The sequence below is a fragment of the Daldinia childiae genome (genome assembly GCF_008694065.1).
Source record: "Daldinia childiae strain JS-1345 chromosome Unknown Scaffold3, whole genome shotgun sequence".
Lineage (NCBI taxonomy): Eukaryota > Fungi > Ascomycota > Sordariomycetes > Xylariales > Hypoxylaceae > Daldinia > Daldinia childiae.
Window position 1 is genome coordinate 3,304,710 of NW_022984644.1, and position 23,274 is coordinate 3,327,983.

Consider the following 23,274-nt stretch of genomic DNA (forward strand, 5'->3'; position numbering starts at 1 on the left):
TCTATTTGAGTCAAGAGAGGCGCTGTTGCTTAACAATAGTGATAGATCTACAGTATCTAAGGGATCAGTTCACCGCCCTGTCTTTAGCGTATTCAGGGGTACCTATTGATCAAGTAGATTTTAGAGGAAAGAGTTTAAAGTTAGTTATGAAGGAAAGTTAAATATTTCTATGGCCTTTCTAACCCATTATCGTCTTTATGAGAATCCCGGGTTGGTTTCTCAGGGCCAATGTAAATTACCCCCACTTGGCGAACCACGAAATATGCCGGGATAACAGCAATACCCCATAGGGCAAAACTAACCCCCAAAGCTGATATCAACTGTAAAACAGTTAGCTGACGGACATGGAGATACGGATTAATTGTGTATTTACATACTGGTGCTGAAGTCGAGCTAATACCGCTCGAGATACATTGTCCAGCTGATTCTGCAGCTCTCGCAATCGACATATACCTCACGATCTCTTTGGGCTCCCTAGCTAGGAAGCCAATAAGCCAGAAGCCAAAGTTATACGTTAGTGAGAAGTTAATCTGCCAGAAAATGTATAAAGCCCAGCCTCTCCCAAATCTACTATCGTCCCAGTCTAGGGCTGGTTTATGATGCGTATATTCGTTTTGTATGATGACCCCCCAAATCCAGCAGCCACCAATGAGAACCATCATAGCTATATATCCATATCTGGCTCGCTTATTCAGACCTACTCTCGTCCAATCCAAGAAAGCCCCGAATGCGAGAGTTGTGACAACCTGGGCGATGGCGGAAACAAGAGAAGCCAAAGCGCGCGAACGTACTGAGAAATATAGTGATAAGTAGGCACTAATATACGGCAACTCCCATGTGACGTATATGAAGTAAGGTAAACTATTACGCCTATGGTCAGTATAACATTAGGTGCCGATTGGATTTAGATATCCCCAACACATACATCAAGAGAAAGTCTCTTCGTAAAAAAACATGCCCCAGGGCTTTCAGTTCTTCAAGGTCCGGTATCCTATCTGATATCTGGACACGCGATCCATTTCTGCGGACGACCCTTTCGGGCGGGGTCAATAATAAGGAACATACTGGTCCCAAGCATTCTAGGACATAAGTTAGACACTTTGGTAACTATCACAAGCACAGTTGGGACTAACGCAGGACAACAAAGACGATATAGGTTCTCCAGTCGAGTTTACCTGTCGTCTTTCCTCCGTAGTTGAAGGCAAGGTTGATAATACCGCCGAGTATAGAACCGCTGTTGCGATAACTGAGCCAATAAGCTAAGTACCTGCCACGTTTTTCTGGTTCGGGATAACTCAGCATAATAGTGCCTTCTGTTGCCCAGAAAATCCCTGCCGAGAGGCCGCAGACTGCCGAGCCTAGGTATATGAACCATTCCGTACCGTAGCGATTATTGGTGTATAGAGCTGCCGAGTAGATCACATAACCAACTGTGCCGACTACTAGAGAGTTTCGCAAGCCGAATCGGTTGGCCATCATGCTCCCAGCCAGGCACGTTAACGTCATGACGGCGAATAGAATAGCATTGCCCGCCCTATTTATTTTGTCAGTTAGGTCCAACACCCACGTATAGACTCTTACATGACAAGATACGGGGTCTGCTGTCCCCCAGCACCAACCGAGTTCATAGCATTCCATAATCCTGGCGCCGCAAATGCCGAAATACCGACAACTGTGGCGTTGAAAAAGACTCCATGATACCAAGAATATTTTGGTAGGGTTATATCAACTTCCTCACTAGGCGGTGATGCTTTAATAGGATCACGCGTTGCTATATCGTTATCTGAAGACATATTGTGAAATAAGTAACTAGACTTTAGGTAGAAACTTGTAGCTTTTGACTTTCTTTATAAATTAGGTGCCTATAGCTGCTTATAGATGCCTTGAGATTGGCCCCTCTCGGTCCAGGAACTACCTACTATGAACAAGTGTTTAAGAATACAGTGACATCGGCCCCTTGAATTGAGGAACTTTAGCAATGGCGTGCTCCGAATCGGCTTTGTATTACGTTAATCTATTAAGTTGCATCGTGCCCTGGACCTGGTTCCCGGGACGCTGCGTCTGCATATGGTAGTTCCCGAATATCTGCTTAATCAATCACGAATAGCATGGCCAGCCAATCAGTCAACCCTCCATTCATGCCCATAAGAGTTATAGAATAATGCTGTAGAACAGCTTGGCATGCTACATATTCGAGGGGTACGACTTAATTTGAAGGCGAACAGCCAATGAATAGGTCTGCTTAAGGGGAATTGCGGGGATATATAAGTTGCGACATTCCCAATGCCATTGACGTCTTTCGGGTCCGTTACGATTCGTGGAAGAAACAAGGGTTTATATATCACGATAATTGTAGATTAATATGTTCATCCCGATATTTGATGTTTTGCTTCATGCCAGGCTGAAAAGTCAATCTAGCTTGTTTCAATATAAGTGTGTTAGTTGAAGATGTCTAAACATGATCGCTTTGAAGTTTTTACCTTTTCTGGCCAGCAAGAGACAGCCAGCTTTGGGTTGAACACCAATACAGTATTCCCACTAGCACTGAAACCAGCCAAGGAGTGGAATCTCACATTAGAAGAGTCCATATCAACTATAAAGAGACTATCGGAATCTGGCGAATTGTTCGATAAGTTGAGGGGGCATGGCGGCGCGGTTCTCATCCGTGGGCTACCTATCAAGACGCCTCAAGAGTACAGTGACGTAGTTCATGCATTTGGGTTCCCGCCTCACGAAGAAGTTGGCCGACCACCGCTACGAACGGTACTGGCTAAGAATATCAAAACGGCGAATGAAGGGTAAAGTCTAAAGGCCTTTGTCGTAGTCACGCTGCTAATCTCTAAGAGGCCTCCGGAACTTCCTATCTGGCCTCATAATGAGTACGGCTGGTCGACGATAAACCCCTCGTGGTTAACATTTGCTTGTCTAGAAGCACCTGAGTCAGGTATTTAAATATAATATTCAGTATCTTGTCTGACTCTGTTATGATCTGACTTACTTTTTAGGGGGTGAGACACCAATTATATCTAGTCTTGGCCTAGCAGCCGCATTGAAGAGACGAGCACCTGAGTTTATCGAGAAGTTGCTTCAAAAAGGAGTTAAATATGTGTACAGATACGGATTAGAGGATGTGAAATCAAATACGGGGACGAGTGTCCTAGGCGCATACGGCCAACATGTGAACCAAGGTGACAACAAGGATGTTATTAGGCAGAAAATTGAAAAGGAAGTCCGAAGGCATAGTAACGACTTTCAGTGGCATGACGATGGATCACTGAGCGTGACGCATATCGTTCCAAGTAAGGCCCTCCACTTCATACGTCTAAAACTGTGAAACTGATGATGAGCATAGTTATTAGGAAGCATGAGGATACTGGTCTATCCACATGGTTTGGTAATCTTACGAGTGCTTGGGGCCGAAGCAAGTACCATGGAGCGACAGAGCCTCCTTACAGAGGCGACGACGACTCATACCATCCACCTCCTGAGTATGGGGATGGCACACCGATAGAGAAAGAGTACCTCGACTTAGCACTCTCACTGGCGGAATCTCTCCAGGTACTAATTAAATGGCAGGTCGGAGATATTGTTCTACTTGACGTATGTATGCCTTCCTTTTAGAACACTTGTCATGACCTAATCTCGATTATTTTCCTAATGCTTCAACAGAACTACGCAGTAATGCATTCACGTTCTCCGTGGACTGGTAACAGAATAGTATTAGCAGGCTTATGGGATGATAGTCGAGTACGGATTACTGACTACCCACGGAGCTGAGAGTTTCCTGCGCACAATCTGTTACAATGCCCAAGGCACCTAGGCATAACTATGCATAAATTACTGGCAAGTATCAGACTAGCAAGAATACTTCTTCTTTCGGGACAGCTTCCTTGTCAAATACTTCACCATGCATAACTGCGTCGATGTAACACTCTCCAATGAGGAAATATTCGCCTGGTGAAGCACCGGGCCGTAATATATGGGGGACATTCGAACCGAATAGTATGACAACTATGTCGCCAACTTGAGTCCCGTTTGGGCAAAGGCCTTCATTTTCTTGAGTAGAGAACATACACTTTCCGTGGCATGGGAGATAATTCGGGGCGTTAGGATCGGTTTGTCCCGCACTGGAGTCGAGTGAGTCTCTAGATACGTCACGCCAGTGGGCAAAGTAGTGATAAGGTAGCTGTCCTTGATCGAGCACTGGAAGATACGTGGCGTTCTTTGCGTGTCGCCAGGTACCGACCGTACCAGCCGGGTCGAAGATTTTGGCGTAGACTTGATGCATGGCCTCCGAGACTAAGGGTCTACGGTGGAAAGGATAGTGTGCGGTAGAGCATATTTCTCCTATTCGGATTCCTCTTAGAGCCAATGTATATGGTTCTGAGCTTATAGTAGATTCGAGAAGATTGATATCAACTTCAAATCCCTTACTAGCGTTGTACGGTACATGCTCTTCAAGACCGAGTGTAGCTCGCCTCCATTCGCTGCGTCCGTCGGACCAGAAACTCCAAGAAGGGATATCCGACTTTCTCTCACGATCTGCGTTAGACGTATAGCACTTCGACATGTCAAGCCATGTACGGCTAGTAAGCGTATGTACTGCAGAGAGTATCCTCAAAGAACGATGGTGCCCTATCCACCAGCGTGTAAAGTCGGCATAAACGCGTCGGACACTTTTACTATAGTCTGGTTTCACCAGTTCTGGTAAATCTCTGACATCGTATGTTTCTTTCCCAAATGCAAGAAGCGCAAACACCTTATCACGAGGGTCTGTTGCTCTCATTTCCAGCGCACTTATCAACACTGTTAAGATATCTAATCGAGGCCGGGGGACAAAGGTAATGTAGTCCGTAAGATAATCGGAAACCTGGGGAGGGTTGAATAGCGTTGTCCAGATGGCCGGCATCAACGCGTTGTAATTACTGGGGTTCCGCGATCTCAGACATTGGTTAGCTCGCATAACTACCGCCCACGGTATCTCAACGTTTCCACACATCACAGTTACACGCTGCGATAGTTCCATCATAGAGCAATTTTGGGGGGTGTTCCAAACCTCCTGGAGTACCCAAACACGCTCAAACCATGGCCGATGGAAGACTCGATCGTTGTGCATATTAATAGCGTTGTTGCTAGAGATGGCCTTGTGTGAGATTGTCGGTGGAACTGAAGGCGTTGGTATTATGGCTTTACCGATACCATGCAACGTACCGGCTGGTACGCCTTGGGATGCCTTTACTTGTGAGTAAACGTCGAGTATACCTTTAAAGATGGCGAAGTCTTGGCTAGTATCCTCATCTAGTTCCCCAAGCCATACGCGTACGTGCTTCGCTTTCGTATAAATGTCGCCCATCAGCGCAACTTGTTCAGCACGTTCTCCTAGGTCCGATTGATTAATGCATAGCTGATCGACCCAAAATCTCCGTACAGTACGCTCATGTCTCAATGTTTTCAGAGCAAGAAAAAGATTCCTGCTTATCGGAATTTCTATCGCTGGCAGGGAATGGTCCGGCCCTTTTAACGATATGCAGCAGTGATCTCCAGTACTGCCCCAGCAGTACGAGAGTGCCTCGTACGTAAGATGTTCATTATCAGTTAAATAAGTATGCTCCAAGGAAATCTGTAATATATCGCTCTCAGGATCCATTGACGGCTCGATGATTATTAGACGAATCTCTTTTCTTAACCCATCAAGTACATGATACATCGAGAGAACACTTGACGTATACGTTATGGACCGTAACAAATTGGTATTGTTGATTACTTCAATCCAAACCTCAATGCATGCTTCAAGGACAAAGTTGATCCAACCTGGGTATTCAGCGTTAGGGACGATTTGTATTGTATCGCCGCCTCGAATAACAGACAGCCAGGCGCAGTCGTTGGCCGGTCCCAGATTAGGATTTTGAACAGAGTATGACAGGTCAGGGGTAAGAACCCAATAAACAACATGTTTCTTTGGCTTTAAACAAGCACGGATATTTCGCGCAAATTTTTGACGCTTGACCCGATCTTGACCAGTTGGCTCCTTCACCTGAACGTCAAAGTGAGTCAACGAGCTCTCATATGTTCCATCTTTATCTGGGTTATCGCTGTAACCTTGGTCATGTGAGATTGTTGTGAGTTGAAGGCGACGGACGAACAGAGCGGCATCTGGCAAGTCAGGCAGGGGCAAGGTAAGGGAAAGATAAGGCTGTCTAGGACAATATTGAGATATGTTGGATTTCTGCTGAGAAGATGTTGAGAGGTATTTCCAACTTGGATCTATTAAGGTCCGTTCTGCACTGTCCATAGCGGATAAACTTCGACTTTAAAAATGACCTAATAAGCTTTGAAGCTATATGGGAAGGGTTTGATGAAAGTAATGGCGGGGTGCTAATGGATTCTAGCTTGGTTTATCATTTGATGTACGTTTAGGTCCCATGAGAGTCTCGCGGCTTTTTTCTATAGGTATAAATGATACCTTACTAATAAGTCTTTAGTTAGACTAAGAAAGCTGTTTAGGACTTTGCTATATTGACTTAGCCATATTGGGATGTGTATAGCACACGTAACCATCTAGCCTATAGTATCTACTTAGTTCTCACCAAAGCCAAGTAGCGGTACCTAATATTATAAAAGTATCAATAATACATGTACATAATCTAATACTATTAGAGTTCACGTCCAACTTCGTTCAATTTTGGAGATAATAGATCGACCAAGTTCAACGCAGAGGTAAATGAAAAGGGGTAATATTCATAATACCAATTCCTTCATTAAATACTTATCATGGCTTGGCAATATATCAATATACCGTATAAGTTAATCGATATGATTTATATCGCCGCCTAAGCGTAGAATATACGAAATGGTAGCCTAAGAACGACGCGTCTACCTTTTTTTTCTAATTTCTTTTTTATACATTCATCGTCTTCTAGATATGCTAACTTATATGTGCAATCATTGAGTATTTCTTTATATGATTCAAAATTTTCTATTATGTCCTCTTCCCCTCAACCTATATGTGTGTATGCTAGATGGCGTCCCTTAGCAGCTATTGAGACTGAGGTTGGGGAATTCGAGCATGCTATTAACTCGCAACCTAACCGTCAACTTCATTCCATCTCTATCAAACCCGAAGCCCCCCACAAAGATAAGCCATGGTCTAGCCCGGCTGCTTTTAAAGGAGTCTTCACTCAAGAAGATGATAATGACAGTATTTTCAGCCAAATCGTTGCTCCTATCTTACCAAAGGTTTTACGAGGAGCAACATATAACTATTTTGCCTACGGTCATTCAGGTAGCGGAAAAACGCATACCATCATTGGCTATGACTACGAACACGAGAGCCGGCTTGGTCTGTCCCTAGCAGCTGCTCGCGTGCTTTTCACAGAGCTGGATATCCATAATGCGAATGCAGGCGAAGATACACTTGGCCTAGGACTGAGTGTATTCGAGTTGCGGAAAAGTACAGCCTTTGATCTTCTCAACGAACGCACACAGTGCCATATTAGACAAGGCGCTGACGGCAAGACGCATATTCGTGGCCCTACTAAAATGCTGGAAGGTGGGAAAGTTAGGGTACAGCCCATCGTCCAACGTGCATGTTGGACGCTCGACGAGCTTCGAAAAGAGTTACAAAAAAGTCTTGGCCTCCGTGCTGTCGGCTCGTCAAGTGTACACGACCAAAGCTCGCGCACCCACGCAGTACTTGAGTTAGAGGTGATCAATTCTCATCTTATGAAGGCGCGACAAGCCCTTTACGATCGGCAATCAGAGCTAGTGCCCGTAGGCAAGTATGCAGACGACGTTCAAATTGAAGAACAAACCAAGAGTGTCATCCCAATTGAGGGAGGCGGATATCAACCTAACCCTGACTATAAAGTCAACCAGGAAAAAATTGACGCTGCCGAGGCCGAGCGGGCAAGATTCGAAGCTCGTATAGCAGAGGCGGAAGAGAAGGTAGCATCAATCATGCATGTCGAAGGCCAAGATACGCCACGCCTAGGCGGAAGACTCATTTTCGTTGATCTTGCTGGCTCGGAGTATCAGACCGACCCTCGTTTGTCACATTTATTGCTCCCCAAACAAACTCCGCAAGAACGACAAGAGGGTAGACAAATAAACACGGATCTACTAGCACTAAAGGAGGTGATTAGGGCTTGTGCCTCGGGTCAGGAGCGTATCCCCTTTCGCTCTTCGCCCCTGACAATGGTGCTCCGAGAGCATTTCTTGTCTGGGAAGGATGGCACTTCGACAATGATTGTTACCGCGTCATCGGCCCAGAGCCAGTACGCAGCAACCCTGAACTCGCTAAAATATGGAAGTCTGGTAGGTGTTTCTGGTAAGTAGGGGCCGATGGATGTAAACAATGTCGGCATCATCTCGTCATTATCTACATGATCCAGGATACTAGCAAATACTACCTCGTCTGATCTTAGAAATGCTAAGCTCCGAGCTATTATAATATTCAACGGACTGCCAGATGGTCGAGGTAATAGCAATAGACTGGTAACTTGGCTTGTTGACCAACTTGTTAGGAATAGCCGTAGGATTATTAACTACCCCTATAAAGCTAATAAACGGAGCCCTATTTATACACTTTCAGGGGCCAGCTAAAAGTTACTACACTCGCAGAGATCAGCACCTAGTTTAAGGCGTTTAAGGCCTCTCCTCCCTTCTATAACAATACCTAGGTATGTTTTCCACATCAGCCATCAAACCCTCTTGGCTCGTGCAATCCCGGACTTCAGGGCTGTCACATACCTAGTACGTAACCCGGAAAAGGACCTAATACCTACCTATGATAGAACGCGTAGCAGATCAATAGGTAACAACTATTTCCGGGTTACCTCATATTAGATATGCAAGGAACCAACCCGGTATTTTTACAAACGGAGCATTAGGAAAAGGACCTAGTACCAATACCAAATTACGGGAGGTTACATTAGTACATACCGTAGGAATTACCTAGGCAACCTACCTAAACGACGACGAAATACTTATACCGAGGGTGATACAACAAACGAAATAGGAGGTAAGTAGAAAGTAATGAAAGCTTAGATGGGTATCAACGGCTAGAGAGGTGCCAGGTGCCATCCAACCGGTGATAGAAATCAAAGTGATCTATCAACTTACGATAGGCCACGGGCATCGACGGCCAGATGCCTTACCGGTTAGCACCAACGTATGTCCAGCGGCGTTTGCAGTTGACATACCCTACGTTGGATACGTACGTTTTGAGCCAAATGAAGTTATGTCATTTTTTTATTATTTTTTTTTTTTGAAACAGTGTTGGTACCTATCACTGACCAGTAGCTGGAAATAGCCAAATATAAGATCGCTAGATCTATAATATTTTGCCAGAAAGAATAGCCGGCAGACTGCTATCAGGCATGAAACCAGGCATGTTGGTATGAACGTGTATAAAAATCAAGCTTCACCCTTCACCCTCGAATAATCTCAGCCTTTTCATTAATCCATATACACTCCATATATCATTTTTCACTATTGTCAAATCTTCAATACTTGACTTCCCTCGTCACTAGAACTATACTTAGACAAGCACAGCAAGCCGTGATGTCCCGAATCAGTCTCATTCACCCCCCTAACGGCGACGTCAACTCGAGATATTTCGAAGATGACGTCCCACTGCTGGCATTTGCTATTATGGATGGTATAATAAATGGAAACGCCAACTTAGAAATGATCAAGCTACTGCTATCATATGGAGCTGACCCTCTAGTGATACCCAGAGAAATGTGGCAGAACTATGTCAAAACACCGATCGTGACGAAATATGACAGCGACAAGATTTCGGATTCAGAGAAGTGGTGTGTCGACAAGTATAGACTTATACTGGCAAAGGCGCTTGACTTAACAACGCGGTATTATCTTTGGAAGGCTCACCGTCTCAGAAAATCAGCAAGGCGTATGCTCCAGATAGCCGAAGCCTTGAATATGACAACACTTCTAAGATTACCCTTCCGGATTATTGGTCAGGAGTCAGCTGTAAAGCTAGTTATAGACACAGTCTATGCTCATATGGCACTAAACACCGAGAAGCCTCTCGTGATAGCTTTTGCGGGTGCTCCTGGCCACGGAAAGACAGAGCTAGCTACCCAGATGGGCTCTTTGCTGTCAATCCAGAATATTAACATTGACTGTACTCATCTCAATTCGCAGACAGCGCTATTTGGTAGTACACTTGGATACGAGAACAATACTAATGGTGGGCCACTGAACAACTTCCTGGTGGATAACCGAGGAAAACGATGCGTTGTATTTTTAGACGAGTTTGACAAGACAGACTATAGCGCACGGAATGCGCTACTCAAGGTCATGGACGATGGTATGTCTTTCTACACCCATGTTTTTTCGTGGTATACGAAGGACTTACTTATTACCTAGGCACATACCGCGATCGTCGCGGGAATTCCGATCATGCCGAATTAGATTGCCGAAAAGTCATTTGGATCCTAGCAACGAACTTGGGGAATGATACCATCTCTCGATTCCATTCAAAACACCTTGTTAAGTGTAGCAAAGACGAAAATGTGGCTAATATATCAATCAAGCCCCTCCAAAGCGAGCTCACAGAACTCTACATGAGCCGTTTTTCGGTTAGTTTATGTCTTCTTTTCATTCATCTACACTATAAAATACTTCTCGCATCATATCACGTTGACCAGTTTATAGCCCGCAGTCACAGGTCGCATTGACGAAATTATACCGTTCTTCCCCTTCAATAAGGGTGAGCAAGCTGTCGTCGCTCACAAATTCCTACTTGAATTTATAGATGAAGTTCGACGCCCTATCGACGAAGAAGCTAACCGCTTGGTCGGTAACATAAACGTCCGCCTGATTGAAGACGGGAAAGTTTGCGACGAGATAGCTAGGAAGTCGTACAAGGAAGAGCTCGGGGCGCGCTCTATCAAACGGGGTATTCGGGAATTGGAACGTGAATTAGTACTCAAATACTCTGACACGGAGGAACCAGTGAGCGATAGAATGAACGAGTGTGAGTTTGAGAAATATGCCATTCAACTGAATCCGACGGTGGAAGGTCGCGAAGAATTATCGATATTCCGCGAATAAGTCAATAGGAAACATGCGACATTGTAAATAGAGTACAGAACTATCCGTTAACTACTCTTCTTGCCTGAGAGCCAATCGTTTTCTAACCCAGTAAAATCCAAGGCCAATTATCCATACAATGATAACTACGAGTGCCAACACAGGTGCGAAGAAGGCACCTCTAATTACCACAAACCCGCTAACTACTGCGAATATAACTGGGACCAGAACGTATGGTTTATATGGTCGTCGCAGTCCTGGTTCGCGGAATCTAAGAACAATAGCACCTAGAACAGTTAGGAAGAAGAAGGAATACTCGCCCAGTCCGTTGAAAGTTAAGAGAGCACGAAAATTCCCAAGAATGATGTATAGGGCTGAAAGGATGGTTGAAAGTAAGATCGCGTTGATAGGAGCATCTGAATGTGCCGTATTAGGAGAGCCCTGTTCATCTTCCGTCCTAGGTTTCAATCCAATATGGCCAACGGAGGCGAAAATACGAGGAAACCAGTTCATGTTGGCCGCCGCGACAGCCATGCGACCAGCGACAAACGAATTACCAAGAAGAGAGCCGGCGACGACCAGGCAGATAAGAGCGGCGGCGGCGATGCCAAACCCTTGTCCGAGAATACGGGTGATAGCGGTCTACCCAATAATTTAGAAGATATCATACCATATTAGAAATGTTGCACTTACCACAGCGACACTGTCTGTTGTCGAGACCACGTTCCATGGAAGTAATATGTAGTAGGCAGCGTTCGCGGTGATAAAACAGAGTATTATCGTCGGGATGGCGCTATTGATTGCGAGTGGAAGCTGACGTGCTGGTGATCGAAGCTCAGCCGAGACATAAATTGCCTGCGAAGTTATTTGAGTAACCCGTCTAATCCAGCATTGATAGAATATAAGCTCACCTTATCCCACCCAGAGTAAGCCCACAATGCTCCATATAACGCAGCAGAATAATGACCAAGAATCTCCCATTCACCAAGCTCATTCCAATCCGTCTTGCTCCCGTCGGGGTTAAGAACTTCCCGATTGCCAAACCAAGGCTTCTTAAACCAGTCTCGCCCTCCAATATCCCTTTCCGGGTCAGTGGCCTGAAGTATGGCAACTACTATTCCAGCTATCACGATTCCCGCGATACTTATAAACTTAGTAACCACAAAGAAGTTATTGAGACGAGTACTGGCTTTAGTACTAATAGAATTGGCGACACCAATGACGACTAAAATGAGAATAGAAAATAGCTTATGTTCGATCCTCCCAGCCTGATCGGTTACACCCATCGCGGAGTAAATACTCTCAACGAACACAATACTAAGAATGGCGAGGGTAGCCGGCATGACAGCCACAATCCATGTCCAAGCGGCGAGGAAGCCAAAGACATCTCCGAATATGTATTGAAGGTACGGCTGCACTCCGCCTATGGTATAACTTAGCCATCATATCTCACTTGCACATGTATAGCATGAGTTGTATATGAGATTAACTCACCTTCACCAGGAATCGCTGTTCCTAACTCTGCCATGGTCGAGGCACCAGTCCACGCAAGCACTCCACCAATCAACCAAACAACCAAGGCCGCGCCCGGAGATGGTACATTGGTGTCTATAGATCCGGGGGAAGTAAATATCCCGCTTCCGATAACAATGCTGATAACGATGGCGAAAGCCTCAAGAGCGCCGAGATTCCTGGTGAATGTGCCCGCATCCCGAGTTGAAGGCAGTGGAGGGGCATCACCACCTATTAAATTAGCATCCCGCTCATCTCTTTGGTCGGCAAGGAGAGGCCTGGAGACCCCGTCTTCTATTTCCGATGACGAGGTCATTGTTTTGAGGCGGACTGGTTTTAGATATATTATTCGAGGGTATCTTGGATGATTGTTGATGAGGGAATGTTGAAGCGGAGTTCAATCAATCACGCAATTCTCTTGTTTGAACGCGGGGCATTTTTAACTTTATCCGCGTCGTCCCCTTTTTTTCAGCCATTTGTTAATAACACATTATTTCTTACTTAAATCTCATCCCCATTGATGAGATAAAGTTCCAATGAGTCAAGGACTTATAGAAGGTATCTTGATTTTATATTTCATTGTTTTATTAGGTAGGTATCTAGCAATACAGGTCTTACTAACTATTTCATATTATGAACGTCTCACAATTTACAAGCATCACCCAAATCGCGACCTGAAATACCATAAGTGTCTGTAATATTGACAACTCATATACAGATGAGCGAACTAAACTGCAAGAACTTTTAACTACAAGAACTTTTGTCAGGGCCGTCTTAGCTACTTCTCTTAACTACTCAATTCTCTAGAATAGGTACCAATCTCCTTTTTTCGTTCCACTGAAAGCCAGGCGGTGGAACTGCCTTATCGCTGCTACCGCCGTGTTGAAACTCCAAGACATCGTCCATAAGTGGAAGCGCCAGAACCTCCTCGTCAGCCAGAGATTGCCTATACATATAGTCATCCATGAGGCAGTAGGACATCCATAACTGAGAGGGTACGTTTTTGGGCTTCTGGTTTAGCCGGCGTCGGTGCTGCATATCAGGGATCCAGCGTTCCGCTCTCTGAAGGCCTCCGGCATGTCCAAATTCCTCGTCGGAAAGCAGGAGGTCGTCCATGTACATGTCCTCTTCCGACTTCTTCTTCTTACCGCGGCCTCGCTTGGCTTTAGGTAGTTTCGGGGATGTTAGGCTTTTAATGTCATGGGACTCTTGCGGGAGGCTCTTAGGAACACCGAGAAGCCCGCTCTGTTCCAGCCATGCAGATTCGGGATCCCTTGAGGATATCTTCTTCTCGAGAGCCTTTGTCGCTAATGCTCTTGCTTTCGCATGGGACATGGCCCCCTTTTTTCTACGGTACCTCGTTTCAATTCTAGGCGATTTCTTCGGCGACCCTAGCCCTAGACCCGACGTATGTCCTTGTTTGGGGCTCTTTAGTGGTAAGCTACTCAGTCCATGTTTATCACGGGCAGCACGCCGAGGCTGCTGACGAACTGGTGCATTCATTTCGCTTTTCCAGTGCAATTTCCTAAACAGAGTATTGGACTTGCACTGATAGGGTCGATTAAAATTTCTGGATTGAAAAGTTTACGTTCGGAATATGATAAATAATCTAGCGGTATAATGCCACGAGACATTCACAAAGGCACTCAGCCATCATGCGTGAGATTGTAAAGAAACAAAGAAAGGTTTATCAATCTCATATTCGTTTCCTTGTCAGTATCAATCAACCACACTGTATAGTTGTTTCGACGCAGAAGCTTTGTCAAAGTACAATGGATAGTGTGCACAGCGAGAAAGCTAATCTGAATCGACGGATCTTGAATTGTATTGAGCTGTTCTATTTGTAGATTGGGTCGCCTGCTCTTCTAGGTAGATTAGATACGGGTAATACTCTATGGGATGCTTGTATGCTACTTAATAGCTTACTGTTTTAGTAAGAGATTAATATAGTTGGGTCTTATGATTGTAAATCACAGTATTTATAATCCCGAGACCGAACAAAAAGGCATAAGGCTTGGGAATGGCAGAAAACATGTAAGTTTACTAATGAAACAGATGGTAATTGGTATGAGACTTTTGTATAAAGCTCTTCATATTTATATATTTGTATAAAGAAAGAACAAAATCTTTCTCTGCAACTCGAATAGAAAAGGCAAGTATATACATCTTAATCAATTGTACAGGCGAAATGTAAAGTATGTCCAAGGCAGGTAGAAAGAAGACGATGAATAGTACAACTATAGCTCAAGGTATACTCTTGGGAGATTTATCGGAAGTTTACTCCAAGTAACCGGCCTAGAGAACTTAATGCTTAAGATCTCGGGGGTGACGCTTGGTAGCTCGCGCCTTAGTATCCCTCTTAAAGGAGAGGTTGGAAACTGCCGGTCCGGGGATTTGGTATGACTGAAGATCGACCCAGATATTCAGAGCAACACCGGGGTCGCTGCTGTGATACATTTCGGTAGCTGGCACGCCCTCCGGCTGCTGGTCACCAGAGCCCGAAATCTCGAGGTTGATGCACTATTTTGAGTTAGTAAATACGCGTTTAGAAGATGATTTAGGATAAAGGTTCCACTAACCTGAGGGTAGAACTCGGCTTGACCTTCATGGGCCTTGTGCAATCCTAGAACCTCATGTCGAAGGACGTAAGGGCCAGGTCTGATGTTCGCAGGAATGGTGACCGTGAATGTGTCAACAAACCCTTCTCCCTCCGGCTGGACGTTCTTGTGGACCTCAGTAGTAGCCCACTTCTGGGTTTCCCACTGAGGGCTATCTGCCATGCCGCCCTGAATGAGACCGTTCTCGAAGAACTTGAAGAATCGAAGGTTGTTCTTGTCGACGTTGGCGCAACCAGCATCACCACACGGAGCGAGATAGTGCATCTCGGGGCCGGGGTGCTCGAAGCCGCCTATCGTGTTAAAACGCACGACCTGCAACTGGGAACCGGCAGCGATTGGGATCGAGGCTTGGGCGTTTGTCGCTCCAAGATGGCAGATGATATCGGGGCCGCCGAGTGATGTTACCGGAACTGGTCCCTCGTCTTCCGTCGTGAATTGCCATGTGACAGCTTGACTTTGGTCTTGGTTTGACCAACGCTCATAACCCGGGTAAGTGACACCGTCAACAATTACTCTTCGAACGTGGCCGTGGCCTAGGACTGCCGGTGCTGAGGCGGCTAAAGCCAAAAGTGTTGTACTTAAAGAAGGCATATTGGGAAATATCAAGTTTAGTGTGTGAGATTAACGATAGTGATTCGAAAAAAGAAAGAAGGCCAGCTTCGAAGTTGCTGTATGTGTAAATGGGCACCTGTGACCTACTGTATACTGAGGAAACGAAAGATCATCTTGGAAACAAGACGTTATTAACCATTTCTTAAATACACGATTGTAAGAAACGATGACGGTGAAGGCGTCGCGCTTCTACGAAACATTGCCAAGCCCGCACACTCTCGATGATGCCTAGATACAGCTTGACTTATACCATATACGATTCTGGCATGATAGAAACATGTTTCAAGGGCAGATATAGCGTCCAAAAATGGCAGGTGTATGGAATACCTAGCTTGAGGATTTAGAATTATCTATTAATAAAAGGGGCAAGGTACTCCACATTTCCTCTCACCATCATATGTGGCGTCCTCAGAAGAAGGTTCTGAGTTTTATTCCGGGCATTCCGCGGGCATTCCCTTAATGACCTGTCAAATCGTGATCATAAACTTGAATCTCCCTTGAGCTGGATGGAATGAAGGGTTGTTGTTGGAGGTTGCTGGTGCGTAACGTGATAGTACGTAAGACAGGGGTTTAGATTATAGTGCTTACCAGCTAGGTATGTAACAGTTTAGCACTCATAACTATTAGGTTCATCCTCCCTACCTAAGAGCCTCAATATAAACTATACGCATCTTATAAAACTCTATATTATCGTGGTTAACCTTTTTATTTTTCATTCGCTACATTATGTATATTACGGGCTCCTACTATAGTTGAAGTCTCGAGTGGAGAGGTGGGAGGTTTTATCATACTCGTACTAAATGATACTTATTCAGGAGTAATGTCATATATTCTACTACTGGGAAAACGACTTTTGTCATAGCTCAACAAAGCAAAACCTCACATAATTAATATAACGACAGCTTGGACTCATCAGCCTCCAATTTAACAACTTCGGCCCCGTCCAGGATCTTTTGTTCTTGGTGGTGAGATGCATCAAACGTATCAGGCTTGCACTAAGCATGCAAAGCATCCGTAGGCACATTCATATTTAGCTAACTAGTTGCCTAGAGATAATATAAGGAAGGTATTCAAAATAGCAAATCAGAAAGGATCTAGAGAGGCTTCAATATTATTAGTTGAGCTTCTGTAGCGCCATTCCATCTTTCGTAGGATTTGACCTCGCTAACCTGAATTAGGCCTTGTTCCTGACTATCAAGCCTCTCCAGAATTGCTCCGCCATTAACGCCAAGCACTCGGTCAAGGCTAGCGAAATCCACTTGATCGCCAATGACGCACTGACGATCTTCCGTTGCTAGAATCCTTGTCAGAAATTCATGCCACATGTCCCGATGGGGTCCCGACAGAGAGCCAATCGTCTACCTATTCCTTTATCTATCTGAGATAATACCAAGTCCTTGGAAGCAATATGGATTGTGCAGCTAGCACTTGAGCCTCAAAGCAATTCGAGATATGTCCTTAAATGCGGATAGTTATAAGTAATTTGATTGGTTTAAACTTTAATAATAGCTTTTCCAGGACTTGGGTATACACCGAGTCTTTCTTCTCAAGTCATGGAAACTTAAATCAAATATCAAATCTCGTACGTTCAAAGTTGTCTTTTACTGTTGTAATAATATGTTCAATAACTAATACATATGCAACTTAAAGTCAATCTATCTAAGCAATAAGTCTATACGAATAAGTTGTCCAATATCTAACATTTAATACTCGCTTAAACTAGGTAGGTTTACCCGTTTTAAGTCTGCCTTTTTATCCGTATCCGCGTTGGTTTGCCGATGTTGTGATGCCGGAGCCGAACCGCTTATTTCGGGGCAAGTGGGGCGGCAATTATGCCGATCACCAACCCTAAAGGTTCCGCTGACGGCTACCATCTTTGCTTTAAGCTTCATGGGGCGAAGAATGAAATGTGTCAAATATACCCATATACAGAGCTTAGAATATAAACTCTTCTAGTTAGTAGGATATCATGTACTTGACATTCTATAGGGAATTAAGCTTTTTGCCATGTCTGTAGTGCTCCTATGCGGATATAGGGGTTAAAGAGATGTTAGTTAGTTACGATATCAGAAAGAATCACGTTGTCTCTACTGCTGATGGCAGTTGCATAAAAAAATACCAGGACTTTGGACCCGTCATACCCAAGTTTCTCATTATTAGAGTCGCAATCTTGGCGGACTTTATCGAGTCAATTCCGTTAATCTCCGTCCAGTTATCACACTCTATAATAATCTCCATCTTTACGTTGGATGGGAAAGAGTCCAGAATATAGTAAGTTAAGTCAAGCAGCAAAGAATAAATATCACGACCTTGCTATCCTAACATTTCTACGTCAGACTCATCTCATCAATCATAGACTTATCTCTTCAACTCATCACTTAACTACATCATCTGATCACGTAGCTATAAGCATTGAAAATGCCTGCCAATAACAGCGTCAAGACGGCGCTATCGCTCATCGAGAACGACAAGTCCAAAGTTCTAGGCTTAAGCGTCGGCAAGCATGCCAACGTCGAACCCGGGCTATATATCCCAAAGGCCGGTAAGTGATAGATGAATTAAAGAAAGAAATAATTGAGAAAGTATTATATATAGAATAACTTAGGTAGTTATATCAAGTTCAAGCTAACTTAAAATCACTCAGACGCTCAATCAGAGCCAGAAATCAGCTTCGCATCGGCGTCGCCCGAGAAAACTTACATAATAATAAATCTCGATCTCGACGCTCCGTTCCCGTCATTCAGCGTGTTAGGTCCGGTGCTCCATTGGATCCAGTCGGACTTAAAACCCACGCCAGCAGCCGACGGTAACGGGTTCACCCTCAAGTCTACGACGCCTTTCATAGTTAATTACATTGGTCCTGCGCCGCCGTCGCCAAGCGCGCCACACCGATATGCTTTCTTCCTATACGAGCAGCCTGAGGGCTTCGACGTCAAGAAACATGCACCGGCCGGCGGGAAGCCTGTCGGGGTTTCGCGCCGCATGCGCTTCGACTTAGATGGATGGGAGAAAGAGCTTAAGCTTGGGCCTGTGCTTGCTGTTAATTACTTCAATAGCAATTAGGCACTTATAGTTTAAATTGCATCTGTGATCTTTTACTCGGGGAGATTTACAACTTGTCCTCAGTCAATGGAATAAATGTTTGTTTGTTTGTTTGTTTGTTTTTTTTCTTGTAAAATTTTTTTTTCTTGGGCGGTGACGGACAGGGCCGGATTGCGATATTATTAGGTCAATTTCGGTGCCTTCATATACCCACAATATAGATCCCAATGCTGAATTGTCGGAATTCTTACTGGTTAAAAACGAGATGCCCGAGCGGCTCTGGTTCAATTTGCTAATCAAAACTCCCTGGATTGCATTTTTCGCATTCGTGTCAGGCCGTGAAATAGATTTATGTGGTTGCTCGCCACATAGGGTTAACATCTACCATTTGCTACTATGGCCCACGTTACGGGTGTCTTTATTTTTGACTCCAGTATTACTTGTTCCAGAACTCAAGATTGGGTATTTACTCTTGGGCCTTCGGGGGCCTCGTCTAATAACCCAATCTAGGTTCCGTCATCACGCATATGCCCATACCCATCAGAATGAGCGGCATGCAATAGACCAATAGTATTATCAGGAACTGCATCCAGCTTCATTATTAGCTCACCTGGACCACCACGTCACTGCTGACAGGTTGTCGTGTATCATATTAAATCGTCTTGTTAGCTCTGTGTTGTCGAAAGTATTGGCACCGCAATATTGAACGGGGCAAACCGGGGCAAACTGGGGAACAAATAGACGACCCCTATGTTTTTAATGTGAGATACGATCATTCCCCAACATGCACGCCCAAAGAAACCTTTCTTTAGGTACACCTAACCCGCTGGATACTTATGAGTTTAGTATAAGAGCACGTGTTCATATGAGCTCGGGTGCATCTTCATTCGTCGAGTTCTTTGGAATAGGGAGCGGAAAGATGCAGAGCGGTATGCATGAAATTGGAGAGCGTAAAGTTGGGTTTGAAGCCTAATTCTCAGCATCTCAGCTGCTGCATTAATTTTGTGTGGTGTTCGGCGGTCAAAGCTGTGTACCCCAGACCGCCTCAAACGCGCCATTCGATCTTGTATGTTTTGGGATGAAATACCATTGGCCATTGGTCATTGGTCATTGGTTAGGGTCGGGTATGATGAAGCAGGTAATAATATGTCGCTACTTCAACTTCTCTATAGACACCCCTAGTAAATCGACCTGGTCTGGTTGTTAACCTAGTTGATGCAACATTGCTGGACCTGCAGCGGCGACAGGAAAAAAAAAATTGAAATGGATGCCGCCCCAGCCATTCGTCGGTGTATCAAGAGTGCCATTGGCGCCAAAAACAATCAGTGCGCTGCTCATAAATCTGGAGCCGTTAAGAGCGTGTCTCCCTCTTGTTGGGGATGTGATGAAATTAGAAATCTCACTCCCAACTTGAATCCAAAACACCATAGAGCTACCTATGTATATATTCTATGGATTCTTTCACCTTCAAAATTGAGTCTTATATTCTTAATTTAATCCATAGAAAGCCAAGCCAGTCGTTCTTGAACATGGCGAAGAAGAAGAGAAGGTTGGCGCAAAAAGCTCCAGAGGCAGGGAAAGAAGCACAGCCAAATCGAATGCCAGATGGAGCTCCCAAATCAGTCCCAGTACCAAAGCCGGTTCCAGAACCAGTACAAGAATTGCCCTCGGAGCCAAAGCCGAAGACAGAGCCAATTCCAGAACGAGTACCGGAGCCACCATCGATACAAGTGATACCTGAACCTGAGCCTGAACCTGAACCTGAGAAGGAAGAGGAACCAGAATGGGCGCGAGATCCCGACCCCGAGCCCGAGCCTGAATGGGCACGAGAACCTGAACCAGTTCTAGAACCAGTTCAGGAAGTATTTCCGGAACCGCAACAACCAGAACCAGAACCGGAACCGCTAGAGCCGGAGCTACAAGAAGACCCGGAACCGGAACCGGACCTGCTGCCAGATCTAGCGCGGGATCAAACACCCGAGCCAGAGCCGGGATCAGTTGAGCAAGACTATGAACATCCGGTCTCATTCCACGACGCAGAACCAGCCCCAGCTTCGACTCTTGACGCGCTGGGCGAGTTCATCAGGGTAAGCTCTTCTAGACTCATTCTCTGATGCGCTTGACTAACCGTTTTGGTAAAGAATCATGACCGAGACGCAGCAGATGCGGCCGCTAAAACTTGGGTAGGTTTCTAGCTTCTCAGATGTATTGATGTATCTTGGTAACTTATACGGCATAGGCTTATCAAACAAACGGCAAAGAAAGCCCGGTGCATTTCTCAGACACGGGCTTTACGCACATATCGGATGATGACGTTGAGCGGAATCCATCCTTAGGGCTGACTGTCGAGATTAACGCTAGCTCTGCATTCTCGGTTGATGAGGGATATGAGAACCCTAATACCGAAGAGCCAGAGCCAATCCCTGAAATCACATACTATGATCAACTGCCCCGTATTCCTCCTCCCAATCAGCCACTAGGAGCTGAACTACATAACGCAGGCTGGTTTGACCTCGAGAGAGTTATTGGGACCATCCAGAATGGATATTCGGCCGAAGAATTGCGCGAATATCTGAGCTACTACCATAAGATTGACGCAGATCTATTAAAGGACAGTCTCAACGAAGAAATCGTGGGACTCCCAGCAATTTTCTTTGTCGTCGAAACCAATGACGCGGAGCTCATTCGCCAGTGGATCAAATACGGCGGTGATCCAAACGCTACCTATGGACCTCTTCGTTTCCCCGTCTTAGCCTTTGCGATTCTGCGGTGCGCTCGTCCTCGTCTACAAGCGGCCAAGACCGTAGAGACGCTGCTCAGGCTTGGCGCATCGCCCCTTGTCGTTCCCGCGGCATACTATGACCCATTCGATCGGGACCTTCCGGAGTCTGGTCCTGATGAGAAAGAGCTACAAGACATCGTGGATGGTGAGAGACTCTGGTGCTCGCCAGAGATACGGCCACAGTTAGCCGCCGCATTGAGTTTAACACAGCGATACCTCCTTTGGAGAGCATCGAGGCTAGAACCGCCATCCGGTCGCGAAAGAACGCTCGCTCTGCGAAGAAACGCGGAAGAGATCCTCGGCCTGGAACAAACTATCATCGGACAACGACTAGCAGCATGGACTTTGAAGAAGAGCTTCCTGGTGTAAGTGTCAGGAACCCAGTTGTCCCTAATTCATCAAACTAATATTCGATAGAAATCTCGCTATACCAGGCAGGAAGCCGCTGGTGCTCTTTTTCGGTGGACTTAAAGGCCACGGGAAGAGCGACCTCGTAAATGAATTAGGGCGTCTCCTATCATTGGATATTGAGAGGGTTGACTCTACCCACATCAGGGGCGAGGACGAGCTATTCGGCCTCAAAGCACCGGAGCAGGGTCATGAGCTAGGCTCACCTTTGAACAATTTCCTCGCTAGAAAAACCGGACAAAGAAGTATCGTGTTCATCGAAGAGTTCGAAAAGACAAGCGAAGATATCCGCAAGGCGCTTTTGAGTCCTTTTGACTTGGGTACGTGAAGTAATTAGCTTAGGTTGATATGAGTCGAAACTAAACTTCATAGGTGAATACACGGACCGCCGAGACGGCCAGAAGATCGATTGTGCCGACACTATTTGGATCTTGTCGACGGACAAGTTTGACAACACGATTCGCAGCTTCTGCGAGGCTAACAGCAAATTATTACGCGATTCCGATTTACGATTAGAGCACTTTGCGCTTAAGAAACAGCTCTCTCGCCAGCTTCGTCATGATTCTATTGCTAGCTTTGGAGCTCGATTGACCAGCCGGGTTACTGAGATTGTCCCCTTCCTGACGTTTAATGCAGACGAGCAACTAGTGCTGGCCGACAAGTACATCATGGAACTAGAGGAGAGGGTTGCTGGACCCGTAGTCAACTCGGTGGATCCCGAAGAGGAGAGTCTCATTGGTAATGTCCAGCTGAAGATCACAAACAATGCCGCCGTATGCTCTACCATTGCGAAGGAGTACTACTTACCCGAACTCGGAGCCAAGAGTATCTCTCGTGGTGTTGATTCGGTTATTGCGACTCCGTTAATAGGCTTGTACTTGGAAGACGGCGACGACTTTAGCGAAGATCAGCCGGAAACGAAATACAAGGTCGGAACGAACGAAGAGAATGAGGTGGAAGTGTCCCCTCTGTCGGATACGATAGGTACCAACGGCTATTTGGGATTCAAGTACTCGTGGTAGTTACACGAGTTCCATGAATTACATGAAATGCATGAGGTAGGATATTGGTTGGGTATTTTAAGGATCATGATATTGATGTATGATAAAGGGATTTGGGCTCCAACTGTTTACTGTCGACTACCAATTAACGTTTCCTATGTTTTTTCTTCTTTTTCTTAATTTGGGATCTGGAATATGGGATTTAGGACGTGTACTTGCACACAAAAAATTACATGCTTGT

General features: G+C 45.3%; 9 protein-coding genes across 9 annotated transcripts; 4 read left to right on the plus strand and 5 right to left on the minus strand.

The window, feature by feature from the left end:
• Positions 1 to 1,128: 1,128 nt before the first annotated feature.
• GL218_03612 (UNC93-like protein 2) lies at positions 1,129 to 1,793 on the minus strand (the record flags this gene model as incomplete). Its single annotated transcript, XM_033580183.1, has 2 exons — positions 1,129 to 1,534; positions 1,582 to 1,793. The coding sequence occupies 2 exons, from the start codon at positions 1,791 to 1,793 to the stop codon at positions 1,129 to 1,131; spliced, it is 618 nt and encodes a 205-aa protein (XP_033436782.1).
• Positions 1,794 to 2,448: 655 nt separating this feature from the next.
• On the plus strand, positions 2,449 to 3,777 carry GL218_03613 (uncharacterized protein; the record flags this gene model as incomplete). The annotated part of the gene is made up of 5 exons (XM_033580184.1): positions 2,449 to 2,798; positions 2,847 to 2,944; positions 3,006 to 3,299; positions 3,353 to 3,600; positions 3,670 to 3,777. 5 exons carry the CDS (start codon positions 2,449 to 2,451, stop codon positions 3,775 to 3,777), a joined length of 1,098 nt encoding a protein of 365 aa, XP_033436783.1.
• Positions 3,778 to 3,850: 73 nt separating this feature from the next.
• On the minus strand, positions 3,851 to 6,292 carry GL218_03614 (Heterokaryon incompatibility protein 6, OR allele; the record flags this gene model as incomplete). The annotated part of the gene is made up of 2 exons (XM_033580185.1): positions 3,851 to 5,166; positions 5,212 to 6,292. The coding sequence occupies 2 exons, from the start codon at positions 6,290 to 6,292 to the stop codon at positions 3,851 to 3,853; spliced, it is 2,397 nt and encodes a 798-aa protein (XP_033436776.1).
• A 689-nt stretch (positions 6,293 to 6,981) lies between these two features.
• On the plus strand, positions 6,982 to 8,334 carry GL218_03615 (Kinesin-related protein 6; the record flags this gene model as incomplete). Its single annotated transcript, XM_033580186.1, has 1 exon — positions 6,982 to 8,334. The coding sequence occupies one exon, from the start codon at positions 6,982 to 6,984 to the stop codon at positions 8,332 to 8,334; it is 1,353 nt and encodes a 450-aa protein (XP_033436777.1).
• Positions 8,335 to 11,130: 2,796 nt separating this feature from the next.
• Positions 11,131 to 12,886, minus strand: GL218_03616 (b(0,+)-type amino acid transporter 1; the record flags this gene model as incomplete). The annotated part of the gene is made up of 4 exons (XM_033580187.1): positions 11,131 to 11,700; positions 11,752 to 11,913; positions 11,970 to 12,481; positions 12,553 to 12,886. The coding sequence occupies 4 exons, from the start codon at positions 12,884 to 12,886 to the stop codon at positions 11,131 to 11,133; spliced, it is 1,578 nt and encodes a 525-aa protein (XP_033437345.1).
• A 479-nt stretch (positions 12,887 to 13,365) lies between these two features.
• Positions 13,366 to 13,905, minus strand: GL218_03617 (uncharacterized protein; the record flags this gene model as incomplete). Its single annotated transcript, XM_033580188.1, has 1 exon — positions 13,366 to 13,905. The coding sequence occupies one exon, from the start codon at positions 13,903 to 13,905 to the stop codon at positions 13,366 to 13,368; it is 540 nt and encodes a 179-aa protein (XP_033437346.1).
• Positions 13,906 to 14,874: 969 nt separating this feature from the next.
• On the minus strand, positions 14,875 to 15,779 carry GL218_03618 (Endoglucanase-4; the record flags this gene model as incomplete). The annotated part of the gene is made up of 2 exons (XM_033580189.1): positions 14,875 to 15,090; positions 15,150 to 15,779. 2 exons carry the CDS (start codon positions 15,777 to 15,779, stop codon positions 14,875 to 14,877), a joined length of 846 nt encoding a protein of 281 aa, XP_033436786.1.
• A 2,439-nt stretch (positions 15,780 to 18,218) lies between these two features.
• On the plus strand, positions 18,219 to 18,863 carry GL218_03619 (Phosphatidylethanolamine-binding protein PEBP; the record flags this gene model as incomplete). Its single annotated transcript, XM_033580190.1, has 2 exons — positions 18,219 to 18,342; positions 18,445 to 18,863. 2 exons carry the CDS (start codon positions 18,219 to 18,221, stop codon positions 18,861 to 18,863), a joined length of 543 nt encoding a protein of 180 aa, XP_033436787.1.
• Positions 18,864 to 19,761: 898 nt separating this feature from the next.
• Positions 19,762 to 23,054, plus strand: GL218_03620 (putative atpase aaa-5 protein; the record flags this gene model as incomplete). Its single annotated transcript, XM_033580191.1, has 6 exons — positions 19,762 to 19,771; positions 20,799 to 20,929; positions 20,984 to 21,025; positions 21,082 to 21,989; positions 22,042 to 22,352; positions 22,405 to 23,054. The coding sequence occupies 6 exons, from the start codon at positions 19,762 to 19,764 to the stop codon at positions 23,052 to 23,054; spliced, it is 2,052 nt and encodes a 683-aa protein (XP_033437497.1).
• Positions 23,055 to 23,274: the final 220 nt, after the last annotated feature.